This window comes from Stenella coeruleoalba, assembly GCF_951394435.1.
Source record: "Stenella coeruleoalba genome assembly, chromosome: 4".
In the NCBI taxonomy this organism is placed as follows: domain Eukaryota; kingdom Metazoa; phylum Chordata; class Mammalia; order Artiodactyla; family Delphinidae; genus Stenella; species Stenella coeruleoalba.
Genome location: NC_137149.1, coordinates 140,676,270 through 140,688,805, shown reverse-complemented (window position 1 = coordinate 140,688,805; position 12,536 = coordinate 140,676,270). Strand labels below are relative to the sequence as shown.

The 12,536-nt window shown below is 36.8% G+C and overlaps 1 protein-coding gene across 8 annotated transcripts in view; it reads left to right on the top strand.

Annotated features, from left to right (window-relative positions):
• CCSER1 (coiled-coil serine rich protein 1) overlaps positions 1-12,536 on the top strand; it is a 1,247,878-nt gene that overhangs the window by 164,724 nt on the left and 1,070,618 nt on the right. For all 8 annotated transcript variants that reach the window (XR_013828080.1, XM_079919695.1, XM_079919694.1 and 5 more), the window contains exon 3: positions 536-720. Coding sequence is in view for 7 of the 8 variants with exons in the window: in XM_079919695.1 (XP_079775821.1) it covers positions 536-720 (185 nt within the window). In the remaining variant the exon portion in view is untranslated. The remainder of the gene's footprint in view (positions 1-535; positions 721-12,536) is intronic.

Here is a 12,536-nt window from a genome sequence, read left to right as displayed (position 1 = left end):
TCCGGAGTAGGGTCATATCATGTGGAACCTGGTAGCCCACTGGAAACACATCAGCTTTAGGATTAGAGAAGCGATCGTGATCAATCTCACTTATGTTTTAAGTGTATCATTCTGGTTACCTTGTAGAAAATAGATTGTGTGTTTGTTGGGGAGAGGCAGGTGGGAGTAGGCAGGGGCAGGAGGCTATTAGGAAGTATTGCAGTAACCAAGGCAAGCCCTGATGGACTTTGTGCCAGAAGTTAGTGCCGGAGGTGGTGAGAAGTGATCACATTCTGTATACAGTTGAAGGTAATGAGGACAGGATTTGCTTATATGATTTATGTGAGGTATGAGGAAGCCAAGGATGACTAGAAAGTTTTAGAGGCTTCAAAGTGATTACATAGTTAAGTAAAGTACCACTACTAATTCAAAAAGTTTCCTGTGATTGAGACTTGTTGAATGACACTAAGAGTTTTCCATTTACTTTCAGTGGAACGTTTATAAAAACTACATTTAAGCATTTATATTAATTTTTATTTATTTATTTTTTAAATAGTTCTTGCCAGTAGCCTCAGTCCCTACCGTGAAGGAAGATTTATAGAGAGGCGACTGCGATCCTCATCAGAAGGAACTGCAGGGAGTAGCAGGATGATTTTGAAACCAAAGGATGGAAATGTAGAAGAAGTTAATAGTCTAAGAAAGCAAAGAGCAGGTTCATCATCTTCAAAAATGAACAGCATGGTAAGTATATACATATACCTGCATATAATAAAATAATCCCATATATTACTGGCAAGTTCATGCTCCTTGCAAATTGAAGCATTAGTTTCAGGTGTGCAGCAAGGTGATTCAGTAAATATACTCTCTCAGATTCTTTTCCATTATAGATTATTACAAGATATTGAATATAGTTCCCTGTGCTGTACAGTAGATCCTTGTTGCTTATCTGATTTAGATATAGTAGTGTGTACACATTAATCCCAAATGCCTAACTTATCTTCTCCCCATCCCCTTTGGTAACCATAAGTTTGTTTTCTACGTCTGTGAGTCTATTTCTGTCCTGTAGATAAGTTCATTTGTATCATTTATTTAGATTCCACATATAAGTGATGCCATATGATATTTGTTTTTCTCTATCTGACTTGCTTCACTTAATATGATAATCTGTAGATCCATCCATTTTGCTGCAAATGGCATTATTTCATTCTTTTTTTATGGCTGAGTAATATCCCATTTTGTGTAATGTATGTGTGTATATATATACATGTGTATATATGTATATGTATGTGTATATATATGTAGATATATACATCTTTTCTATTCACTCATCTGTCGATGTATATTTAGGCTGCTTCCATGTCTTGGCTATTTTAAATTGTGCTGCTATGAACATTGGGGTGCATGTATCTTTTTGAATTAGAGTTTTCTCTGGATATATGCCCAGGAGTCAGATGGCTGGATCATGTGGTAATTCTGTTTTCAGTTTTCTGAGGAACCTCCATACTGTTTCCCATAGTGGCTGCACTGACTTACATTCCCACTAACAGTGTAGGAGGGTTCCCTTTTCTCCATACCCTCTCCAGCATTTGTTATTTGTAGACTTTTTAATGCTGACCATTCTGACTGGTGTGAGGTGATACCTCATTGTGGTTTTGATTTGCATTTCTCTAGTAATTAGTAATATTGAGCATCTTTTCATGTGCCTGTTGGCCATCTGTATATCTTCTTTGGAGAAATACCTATTTAGGTCTTCTGCCCATTTTTTGATTGGGTTTTTTTTTTAATATTAAGCTGTATGAGCTGTTTGTATATTTTGGAAATTAATCCCTTGTCGATATTATCATATGCAAATATTTTCTCCCAGTCCGTAGGTTGTCTTTTTGTTTTGTTTATGGTTTCCTTTGCTGTGCAAAAGCTTTGAAGTTTAATTAGGTCCCATTTGTTTAGTTTTGCTTTTATTTCCATTGTTCTAGGAGACAGATCCAAAAAAATGTTGCTGCGATTTATGTCAAAGAGCATTCTGCCTGTGTTTTCCCCTAGGAGCTTTACAGTATCTGGTGTTAAATTTAGGTCTTTAATCCATTTTGAGTTTATTTTTGTATATGGTGTTAGAGGATGTTTTAATTTTATTCTTTTATATGTAGCTGTCTCGTTTTCCCAGCATCACTTATTGAAGAGACTTTCTTTTGAAGGAAAAATTGGTTTGCATGGTCGATATCACAAGTCAGAGAGGTTAAGTCTTCACCTGAGATGCTCATGGGTCACAACACATAGAAGCACACCAGGATAGCAACCCTTAAAACCTGTCTTTCTTGCTTGCATGGAAGGTTTGACATTCTCCATCCTAGAGCAAGACCCTGGGATATACAGTCTAAGAAAAATGTTGATCATGAAGACAACCTCTGACAACATCATTTCACACCATTTCTCCATCTTTAGCCACCTAAAAAATGTCCTGTTGTCAACCACACATATGCCAGTACCACCCTTAGACCCCTTAGTGCAGGGGTCCCCAACCCCCGGGCCATGGACCGGTACCAGTCTGTGGCCTGTTAGGAACTGGGCCACACAGCAGGAGGTGAGTGACGGGCCAGCGAGCGAAGCTTCGTCTGTATTTACAGCCGCTTCCCATCGCTTGCGTTACCACCTGAACCATCACCCTGCACCCCGGTGCATGGAGAAATTGTCTTCCATGAAACTGGTCCTGGTGCCGAAAAGGTTGGGGACTGCTGCTTTAGTGGATCCTATTCTTCCTATCTTTCTACAGTTCCCACTTCACATAGGGTGAGAATCCTTGAGGGTCAAGGTGATATGCCCATGCAAAGCTTTAACACATTCCAGGTGACCGAGATTCCAGATTCCTGATTCAAATTGTGGAGGCCTGCAGATGAGGGTGGAAATGGGGTGTGTAGAGGAGGGTGGGGTCTGAGCTTGCACTTGTGAGCTGGGGTGTCTTAGTGGTAACTTGTATTAGCTCCCTCACAGTGTAGGATACAGCCAGGGTGGGGAAAGATGTGAGTGGACTGCAGCCCGGGAGGTCCTTGAGGCCTCAGGCCTCACAAATATTGGGGTGGGCTTGCCTTCTGGATTCCATTTGCTCCCTTTCTCACGTGTCCTTTTTCAGCAGTGTCTTTGATTTTCTAGTGTTTAACACTGCTTCTTTAAAAGGATCTATCCACCTACCTACTTATATGTGAAAAATGCTCGAAACTAAATCACTTATATCTATATATCTTAGACAATTATGTTTCAAATGAAAACATTAGGTCATCTAGTTCTGACAATTGCAATGAGAAGAAGCCTTAAGTTACTGAGGCAACACTGAGTGATAGCAAAACCATTGTGTTTGAAGTTAGAGGTTCTAGCCATTAGGTCAGGCTTGGCCAGATTTTAATCTTGGACAAATCATCTACAGAACAACAAACGATAATGGGTTTGTTGCTTCTTTTATGCTAAAAAATGACTGTGTATTTACATTTGCATATATAGAAAGATATTACATTATATTATATTTCATCTTTCTTTCTGTTCTTTGCATTGAAAATATTATATTATTATTGTTGCAATTGATTTTTTTTGTCTAAATACAAGAACATGTTAAAATAGATTTCCAATTGATACAACATTAAAAGTTATGGCTAATGAATTATTATGAAACATCTATTTTCACCAAATTTCTATTATTCCTTTTTAAAGACGTACTTATATTAATAAGTGTGCCCTGTTTATTACTTTTGCCCAAAGTTGGGCCTTTTACTTATTCTTTTTATATCTTGTGTTTTTCATACTACGTTTATATAATTCTCATCATAACATCACAAAATCATTATTCTTCTCCTCAGATACACTTTCAAGATTTAAAATTTTAAATGTCAAATATAAAAATGTGATTTTGTTAATTTATTTGAGGTTTTTTATTCAAAAAGTATACCTGCAGTGATATAGATCGTCCACTAGATGGCATGATCACACCATTGCTATGGTAGGGGAAACGCTATGGAGATTAGACGGAAACTTGGTTAAACTATTGTACATGTTCACTGGATTCACAGGTAAAACTTGTTGAAATAAATACTGACACCCTTGAATTTCCACACGAAATGTATCGAAATTACTTTATGACTTTCTTCCTTAGGACTTTGCAACTAATATCTCGATCTTTAATTAATTTATAGTGTAATAGTTAATTTAATATGCATACAATGTATTATTTAGCTCTTAGCAATATAAGGAAGAAATGCTAGGATTTTTAGGTAATTTTAGCTATATGTGAAGCAAGTGACATATGTTTAGGAAATGATAGCTTTATGTGTGAGAAGATGCACACATTTTCTATATTCCTCTTCCAAAATAATTCAGGTGAATATGTGTGTTTAAGAATGCATCCATGGTTCAGTTATTCTTTTCTTTTAGAGCAATAGTAGTAACATGTATTTTTAATACTTATTTGAACCAAGGGACTACTCTTAATGCTTCTCATATATTATCACATTCAGTCCTCACAATATTATGAACCGAGTGATTCTTTTACTGATCACGTTTTGCAAAAGAGTAAAATAAGGCACTAAGAAGATAAGCAACTTGCCCGAAAACACAGATAGTAAGTGGCAGAAATAGGATTTAGATTTGGATACTCAACTGTCTAGCTTTAAATCCTACATGCTTTGGGGGGAATGTAATAGATTTAAAATTAATTTTTCATTTTTCTTGCATTATTTCTGTATAATGAAGTTAACACATTTAAGGCAATCTATGCTTACTCTAAGTCTAGACTACAACCCTCTGTAAGGGATACAAAAAATGAACAAAATGTAGTACTTATTCTGGATTTAAAATGTGGTAATATGTCTTGATATGCTGATGAATGGTATCAATGTCTTTACTGAGAGACAGCTCATCCAAAAAGGAACTTTGTCACAAAAGAAGATATTTATACTTAGAAGGAACTAGAGTATTTCATATAGGTCATGAGGATTTAATTCTACCAATGGTGTATGGCTCTGTTTATTAAGATGCAGAGGGTTCCTGTGAATGACCAAAAATATTCTCTAATAGGTGAGATAGACCACAATTCTAGTGTTTTTGTACACTTTGGGGATATTTCAGTATAAAAGGGAAAGGGCAGGATGTATTAACTCTTTGAACACCAGTGGCTCAGAATAAATTGGACTTTGCTTAAATTTATTACAAGAGATCAATATATATGTAACAATTTGATGAGCATTCAAATTTATTATATATCTTTAAACTGCTTTAAATAAAGACTTCCCTTAATTTTCCTCTGAGTAACTTTCTTGATACTTTCCTTAGGATGGTCCAAACATTTAAAAACAACTTTTCTAGAAGTAGGCTCTTTCTTTCCAGGAACTTTCCCTCCAGATTATGATGTATAAGTGATTAAATGTAAGGATTTGTCTTGGTTTCTCCAGCAGCTTCACACAGTGAAGTCTAACTCTAAATATTTATGAGATCACCCTGCTCTAAAAAAAGTATTAATTGAGGATAGATTTGTATGTGTTAAACAATATATACCACCTGGCATCACTAGAGGAAGGAAAGTGCCTGAGTGTATGAGGAAGGATGAGCCAGGCTACATAAGAGCAAACAACCTCCAAATTTTAATGACTTTATAATATAGATTTATTTCTCGCTCCAGCTATGTGTTCATTGCAGAAGGTGCTGGAGTTCCATTCAGTATCTCCTCCTTCTGTATCCAGGCTGTTGAAGCAGCAGCTGTTGCAAAACACTGCCTTTCACTGTGGTAAAAGATCTCTGGAGACTGTACCCCAGTAATAAATGCTTTACCTGTGAGAGACTCACTTCATTTCCCGCTGAGCAAATCTAATCACCAGGCCCAAACTTGCCACAAAAGGGGCCAGAGAATAGTCTCTTGCATGTGTCTGGATGTTGTAGACCCAGATATGTATCATGGGCACTAATGACTATGATATTCCCTAATAGTTTATTGTATCTCAGTTCTTTTAATTAACTGAGATTTCCTGCTTACCTCCTCCCTCCCTGTTGTCTTCAGGCATTTGATGGGCATAAAGTCATTTGATTTGATGCCTCACACTGAGCTGGTCATTGTGTTTCAGAAAGAGGAAAACATCTTTGACATTGAAGGATTCATTTTAACCACAAGTTTTTTCCTTTGAGACGTGCTCTCTTCCTGACTTAAAGGCCTTGAGATGTATATCTAAATTAACTTTACTTGACTCCCGGTTTGGGAATATTACTATATTTGGAAATACTTGTTATTATTACATTAAAAAGCTGGCTTGGAAAGTTGTGTTAGCTTTAGCTTACTCAGCAAATGCATCCACAAAGCTCCCCGGAACTATCTGTGCTGAGCGATTCTGACAATTCACTTATGGCCACTTTTACTCTGACAGCTTAATTCCTCTCATTTGTGGTTTGGCATCCTGTTGCCTTTGTGTAGAAACTGTGAATAGCGTAGTAAAAACATGAACTGTAGGACTTCTTCGCTAGAAGAACAGACCAGATTTATATTTGAGAAAAAAAACAGTTACTTGCATATCAGCAGCGTCTCATGTTGTTAATTCTTTGATATGTTGAAATCTAGAATTTAAATATTATTGACAATAATTGATTAAGACTGATTAAGCCCTGTGCTAAATGGACAAGCACATAACTATGCATCCACTTCTCTTCTGGGGCCCACTGTTTTCTCCTGTGTTAGCGTTTTCTTCATTCATTCGTCCATTCATCAATTCATTCACAATTTCTTTCAATAAATATTTATTTAGAACCTACTTTGAAGATGCAAAGATGAAAGAGACAGCCCTTTAGAATTTTAGAGTTCCAGACTGGGAGGTATTAACCTAATCTTATCAATACACCAGATTTGAGCATTTTGACCATCTTAAAATTCAGAATGGGTGGGGCATGCTTGATTTGGATTGTGACCATTGATATCAAAAGTAAAAACGGATTAGAAAAGGGCACATGGGCCTTCCCTGGTGGCGAAGTGGTTGAGAGTCCGCCTGCCGATGCAGGGGATGCGGGCTTGTGCCCCGGTCCGGGAGGATCCCACATGCCGCGGAGCGGCTGGGCCCGTGAGCCATGGCCGCTGAGCCTGTGTGTCCGGAGCCTGTGCTCCGCAGCGGGAGAGGCCACAGCAGTGAGAGGCCCGCGTACCGCAAAAAAAAAAAAAAAAAAAAAAAACAAACACATGAACTCCTGTATCCCTGATTTACATATACTTTATCTCACATGCTCAATTGACACTATTAATTATACATATAACTCCCTAGCGTTTTTGGCTAATTTCTAACATTGAGGACGATGCTAGTGCTGAGCAGGAACTCTGGGAGGCACTGCGGCAGGAAAGAAGAAAGTACAAAATTAATGTTTAAAGAATCACCTTCAAAACATCCCACCTCTACCATCCACTAGGCAAAAGAGTTCTCCTGGGCTTGTTTGGTATATGCACTTTCACACTTTCATTTTGTGGCATGAAAGTTGTTCAAGCTCAAAATTAAGAGCAAGTGAAAGATGATGATTGTAAGATGTGATTCAAGAATTTTCTCCTCTGAATCCTGAAATCTTTTTTTTTTTTTTGCGGTACGCGGGCCTCTTACTGTTGTGGGCGCTCCGGTTGCGGAGCACAGGCTCTGGACGCACAGACTCAGCGGCCATGGCTCACGGGCCCAGCCGCTCCGCGGCATGTGGGATCTTCCCGGACTGGGGCACGAACCCATATCCCCTGCATCGACAGGCGGACTCTCAACCACTGCGCCACCGGGGAAGCCCTGAATCCTGAAATCTTAAATAAGACTTTCAAATACGTAAAAATGTTAGTGGCTTTTGAGGGTTACATCAGCTTTTGATGTAACATTGTGAATGGAATTAAAGCTAATATCATCGCGTGCTACAAGGACATTTAATGAGAAAAGGAAGTCATTAATATATTTAAGAAAATGGGGGCATACAAATCATTCTTCTTAATCCTTATGTATTTTAAGAAGGAAAATCGCAAGTATCGCTCATTAGACATGCAATTACATTTGTTGATAAGTAGTATATTAATTTTAGATTAATAACCCTAACCATAATGCCTTTACTGATTTTTCTAGTTACTAATGATAGTTTTCCTATCAGTGTTCTTCTAAGTTGTATCATGTGTATGGCATGCACCACTTAGTTATTTGAATATGCTTCATTTATTAGATTTCATTCAGTCTTTTAAATGGAAGAACTCTTGTATATATTAGCATTTCGTATAGCACTTAGTAAAGTGCCTGGTGCACAATAAATATGGGTGAATTAAAGATAAAATTGCTGATTAGGTTGTGATGTATGTTCATATAGATATGAATTAAGGCATTTAGAACAATCATTATGTGTGGTGTCCTTATGCACATTTTTGACATTTTAACTTATTATACATATGTACAGATGTTTCTATGATGCATTGTTTGATAAAACTGGTTTTTGATGCCAAGTACTTGATCAAGGCAATACCACCTTTGATATTGTTCTAGTAGAAGCATCATTCATTTTAGGATAATTGACCGTACAGAATGGTTTCCAGGATCATATCAATACAATACTTATGGACTGGCCATACAAAGAAGACAAGAGTAGTCAATTGTTTGTGATATTATTGGGGAACCCATTAAAAAAATGTAAGTTCTGAGTCAAATATGTCTATAAGGTGATATTTAAAAATCCCCTGTGTATTTTATCTACCCCAACTCCATTTCTTATCAACTTATAGATTCAGAATTGCCTTTAAAAAAGAAGAATTGGATAAAATATTCCATTCATTTTTTTTCATTCTAGCTTTTGGGATGAGTCATTTTTGTTTAGAAGCTGTCACAATTTGTATGTTTGGTGCACAATGCTATGAATAGCTTATTCAGAGAGTTAACTCACTTCATCTTAAATGACTTTAAGAAAAGTTGTAAGTAAATAAGTGCAGTGTCCTAGATATTACCATTTCTCTTCATACAGTTCGCATGAAAATGTCCATAGCACCTAATTTTTCCTTCTGTGATTACATTATTAAAATTTACTATAAATGTCTTAGTTTGTTCAGGCTACTTTAACAAAATATCACAGACTGGATAGCTTATAAATGACAGAAATTTATTTCTCACAGTTCTGGGGGATGGGAAGTCCAAGATCAAGGTGGCAGCATGGTTCCTGATTTGTAGCCAGCATCTTCTCGCTGTGTCCTACCTGGTGGAAGGGGTTAGGGATCTCTCTGGAGCTTTTTTTATGCAGGCACTAATCCCATTCATGAGGGGTCCACCCTCATGACCTAAGCACCTCCCAAAGGCCCCCCCTTCTAACACCATCACCTTTGGGGATTAGAATTTCAACATGTGGATTTTGGGGGAATACAAGCATTCAGGCCATAGCGATAAGCAATCACATTGTAATGATAGCAATGCTAGAATATATTAAAAGCTTCATTAAGAACAGTACATATTCTATTTCTATTTATTATTATTTATCAAGGAAATAATTAAGATGGACAATAGTAGAAGAAAATTAAAGATTTTTTCTGTAACCACACTATATCTAGGATACCTGTTAGATATTTTATACCCCTCTGAAATTAAGAAATTGGAAAATTAAGGTTGTTTACCTTTTATTCTTGGGATTAGAATGCAAAGATGACAGTTTTATTTTTAATTGGTTCAGTTCATCTCAATTTTCTGTAAGATGCAAACTATTTTATGCCTTGTTTAGGTAACCCCATGAGCTGACACAGCTTTCATAGTGTGAGAAAGAATATTTATTGATTCAGGATCCATGGCAAATCTCTGACCAGCTGAACACTGCACAGTCTGTAACATAGAATTGACCTTGAGTAAAATAACTATCTTTCCTGAGGGAATAGTCTTTGGAATTTGAAGTTTTTAAATTATTCTAGTTACACAATAAAGAAAAAATTACTCTTCCTAGGGTTATTCTATTATTTTGAAATTTAAATACAACATATTAAATTAATTTTAGTAAATTGAAAAAGCCAAATAAAATTTGACTTCCAAGGTCAAGAAGTATATTATTGTAGTAGAATTATGTCTAATATTTTACATTACAGTCAGTTTATAGAAAAGATATAAATATTTTAATATATTAATATTTTCAAATAATTTAACAATCAAGACAGACATTTATGATAATCTCACAAACCATCATATTTACAATTCAGGATAAGGAAGTGGGATTTACAAATGAATCATGCATATACATTTCACACCTTTCCTATGTGATGATGTTTTTGTTTAGTCATTCCTAATTTAGAGTAGCTGTCATTTTATCACTTTTATAATTTAATTCAGTGATCATTTCACTCTAGTGTTAAAAGTTTGGTCTGAAATTCCTCCTTTGCTTAGATCTTCTGTTGTTCTAAGCTTGTTACGTTCAACTGGAAACAACCCAAGTACCTTTTTTTGGTTCCATCGCTTAGGCTCTTTATTGTATGCGTTTGTAATTTCCTTACAGAATTATGATTTTAATGCTTGGCCAGTTGTCTTCAGCACTACCCAGTGATTAGTGTATGTGTCAGTGAGAAACACAAAGAATTTCTTTTGTCAGAGAAACTCAACATGAATCAGAGCTTTTATCAGTTGTCAAGAGGCGCAGGTGAAGCAGGGAGAGATCTGGAATACCGTCCCGTTTCCCAGCTCCTTTCTGCATGTGGTGGGCACTGGCCCAGATTGTTGGATAAAGTTTGCATTGTTAAATGTATATAGTCACCTCATTGACACAGAAAGATCCAATCAATATGAAACATCTCATTGTTTTTCTTTTTAATTATAGTCACCATGCTGTACACTACATCCTCAGAACTTATTTATCTTATAACTAGAAGTTTTCCCCTTTGACTTCATGAAACATCTCTACTTTATACTCCAATAGTTAGATAGCATACACAGACATTTTTCAGGGAGTCATATCCCATAAATCTCTAAGTTCCAGCTTTATTTTTCATAAGCAGTCTCACTTAAACTCCCCTATAGTAAAAACCATTTAGTTTTATGGTTTGTTTGTTTGCTAATTCGGTCAGTCATTACTGTGTTTACAAGGAGATCTTTCCAGGAAGCAAACTCCCTGTAACTCTATCTCAGAGAAAATGGATCACAGGCCAGTTGCTTATCTCAGGCACCAAGTGTAAGCTTTAAACACTCTCCTCCCACTCTCCCGTTCTTGCCACCCACTCTTGGTCTTTTCCCCATCAGTCCCCCATTTCCTCTGATCTTAGAGAGATATGTGTCCCTGCATTCTTTCAAAGCAGTTGTTTCTACTTGTCTTCCTGATTTCAACTCCTTACCTCCTTAAGAACAGTCATCATCAGTACATCTCTTATGTTTGCTTCTCTGGTTTCTTCTCCATCTCTTCACCGCTGTCAGTTTACAACACTGCCAAGTTTCCCAGCCTGAAGGAAATAAACAAAAATTAAACATTTTCTATATCCTGCTTGCTCCTGAAGTTTTCCTCCCTGTCCCTCTTTTCCACAAGGCAAACTTTTCTAAAAGAATAGCCTTCTCTTGCCAAATGCATTTCCTCACTGCCCACACAGTCCTCACTTTCATGTTTTATTAGCTCTTGTAATGTATAGTTTCTCAACATGGACACTATTGACATTCTGTCCTGGATAGTTCTTTGTTGGGAGGTGGGAGAGGGCTGTCTTGTGCACTGTGGGGTGTTTAATGGCATCCCTGACCCCTACCCATAAAATGCCAGTAGAACCCTCAAGTTGTGACAACTGGACATATCTCCAGATGTTGAAAAATATGCCTTGGTAGGCAGAAACCACCGCAATGGAGAGCTTTTCTAAAGTCATTAGTGACTTTGCCAGTTTTCATATTCTTTTTTTTCCATTCTTCATCTTTCTCGACTTCTCTTCAGCATTTCACACTGTTGAGGACTCTATATACTTATCACTTCTCCTTTTGCAGGGTTAACTCTCCTTTGGTTCTTCTCCTTTTCTCCTTTCAGACTCCTTTGCAAGCTGCTTTTTCATACTCTAAACAGTTATTACTAGGCATTTTGTTCTTGACCCCCCCTTTTTTTTTTAAACCTGTTCTATCTGAAAACTTAAGATGTAGGTGAAATGACATACGGATTCCAAATGGAAAGGCTAGGAATCTCTAATATATCAGAAATCTGACAAAGCCAATATGCACTGAAAAGCACAATGTATTAGATTTATGGCAATAGAATAAGAGCTCGTGAAAAAAAAGCTATTTGCATAAGGAAAGTAGTTGAAAATCCAAGGACTGAAACTTTGGAGTGGAACTGGAAAAATATGCAGAGAATTGACTTTCACCCTCATAGTTCATGGCTTCTCTCCCTTTTCCCCCCCATCTATGTTACTATCCTATTTCAGTTTTTATACACTTGTATTTCAGCCTCCTTTTAAGGTACTCCAGGGATTCTCAATCCTTCCCTTCTGTTTCTAAAGTCATATTGGAGAAGTAGCAATTATTGATATATCACTTAAACTAGGACCTCCTTATTAGAGTCTGTGTAATATGTTGCAGTAATTAAGTCTACCCTCACTACTATCGCCCACAATT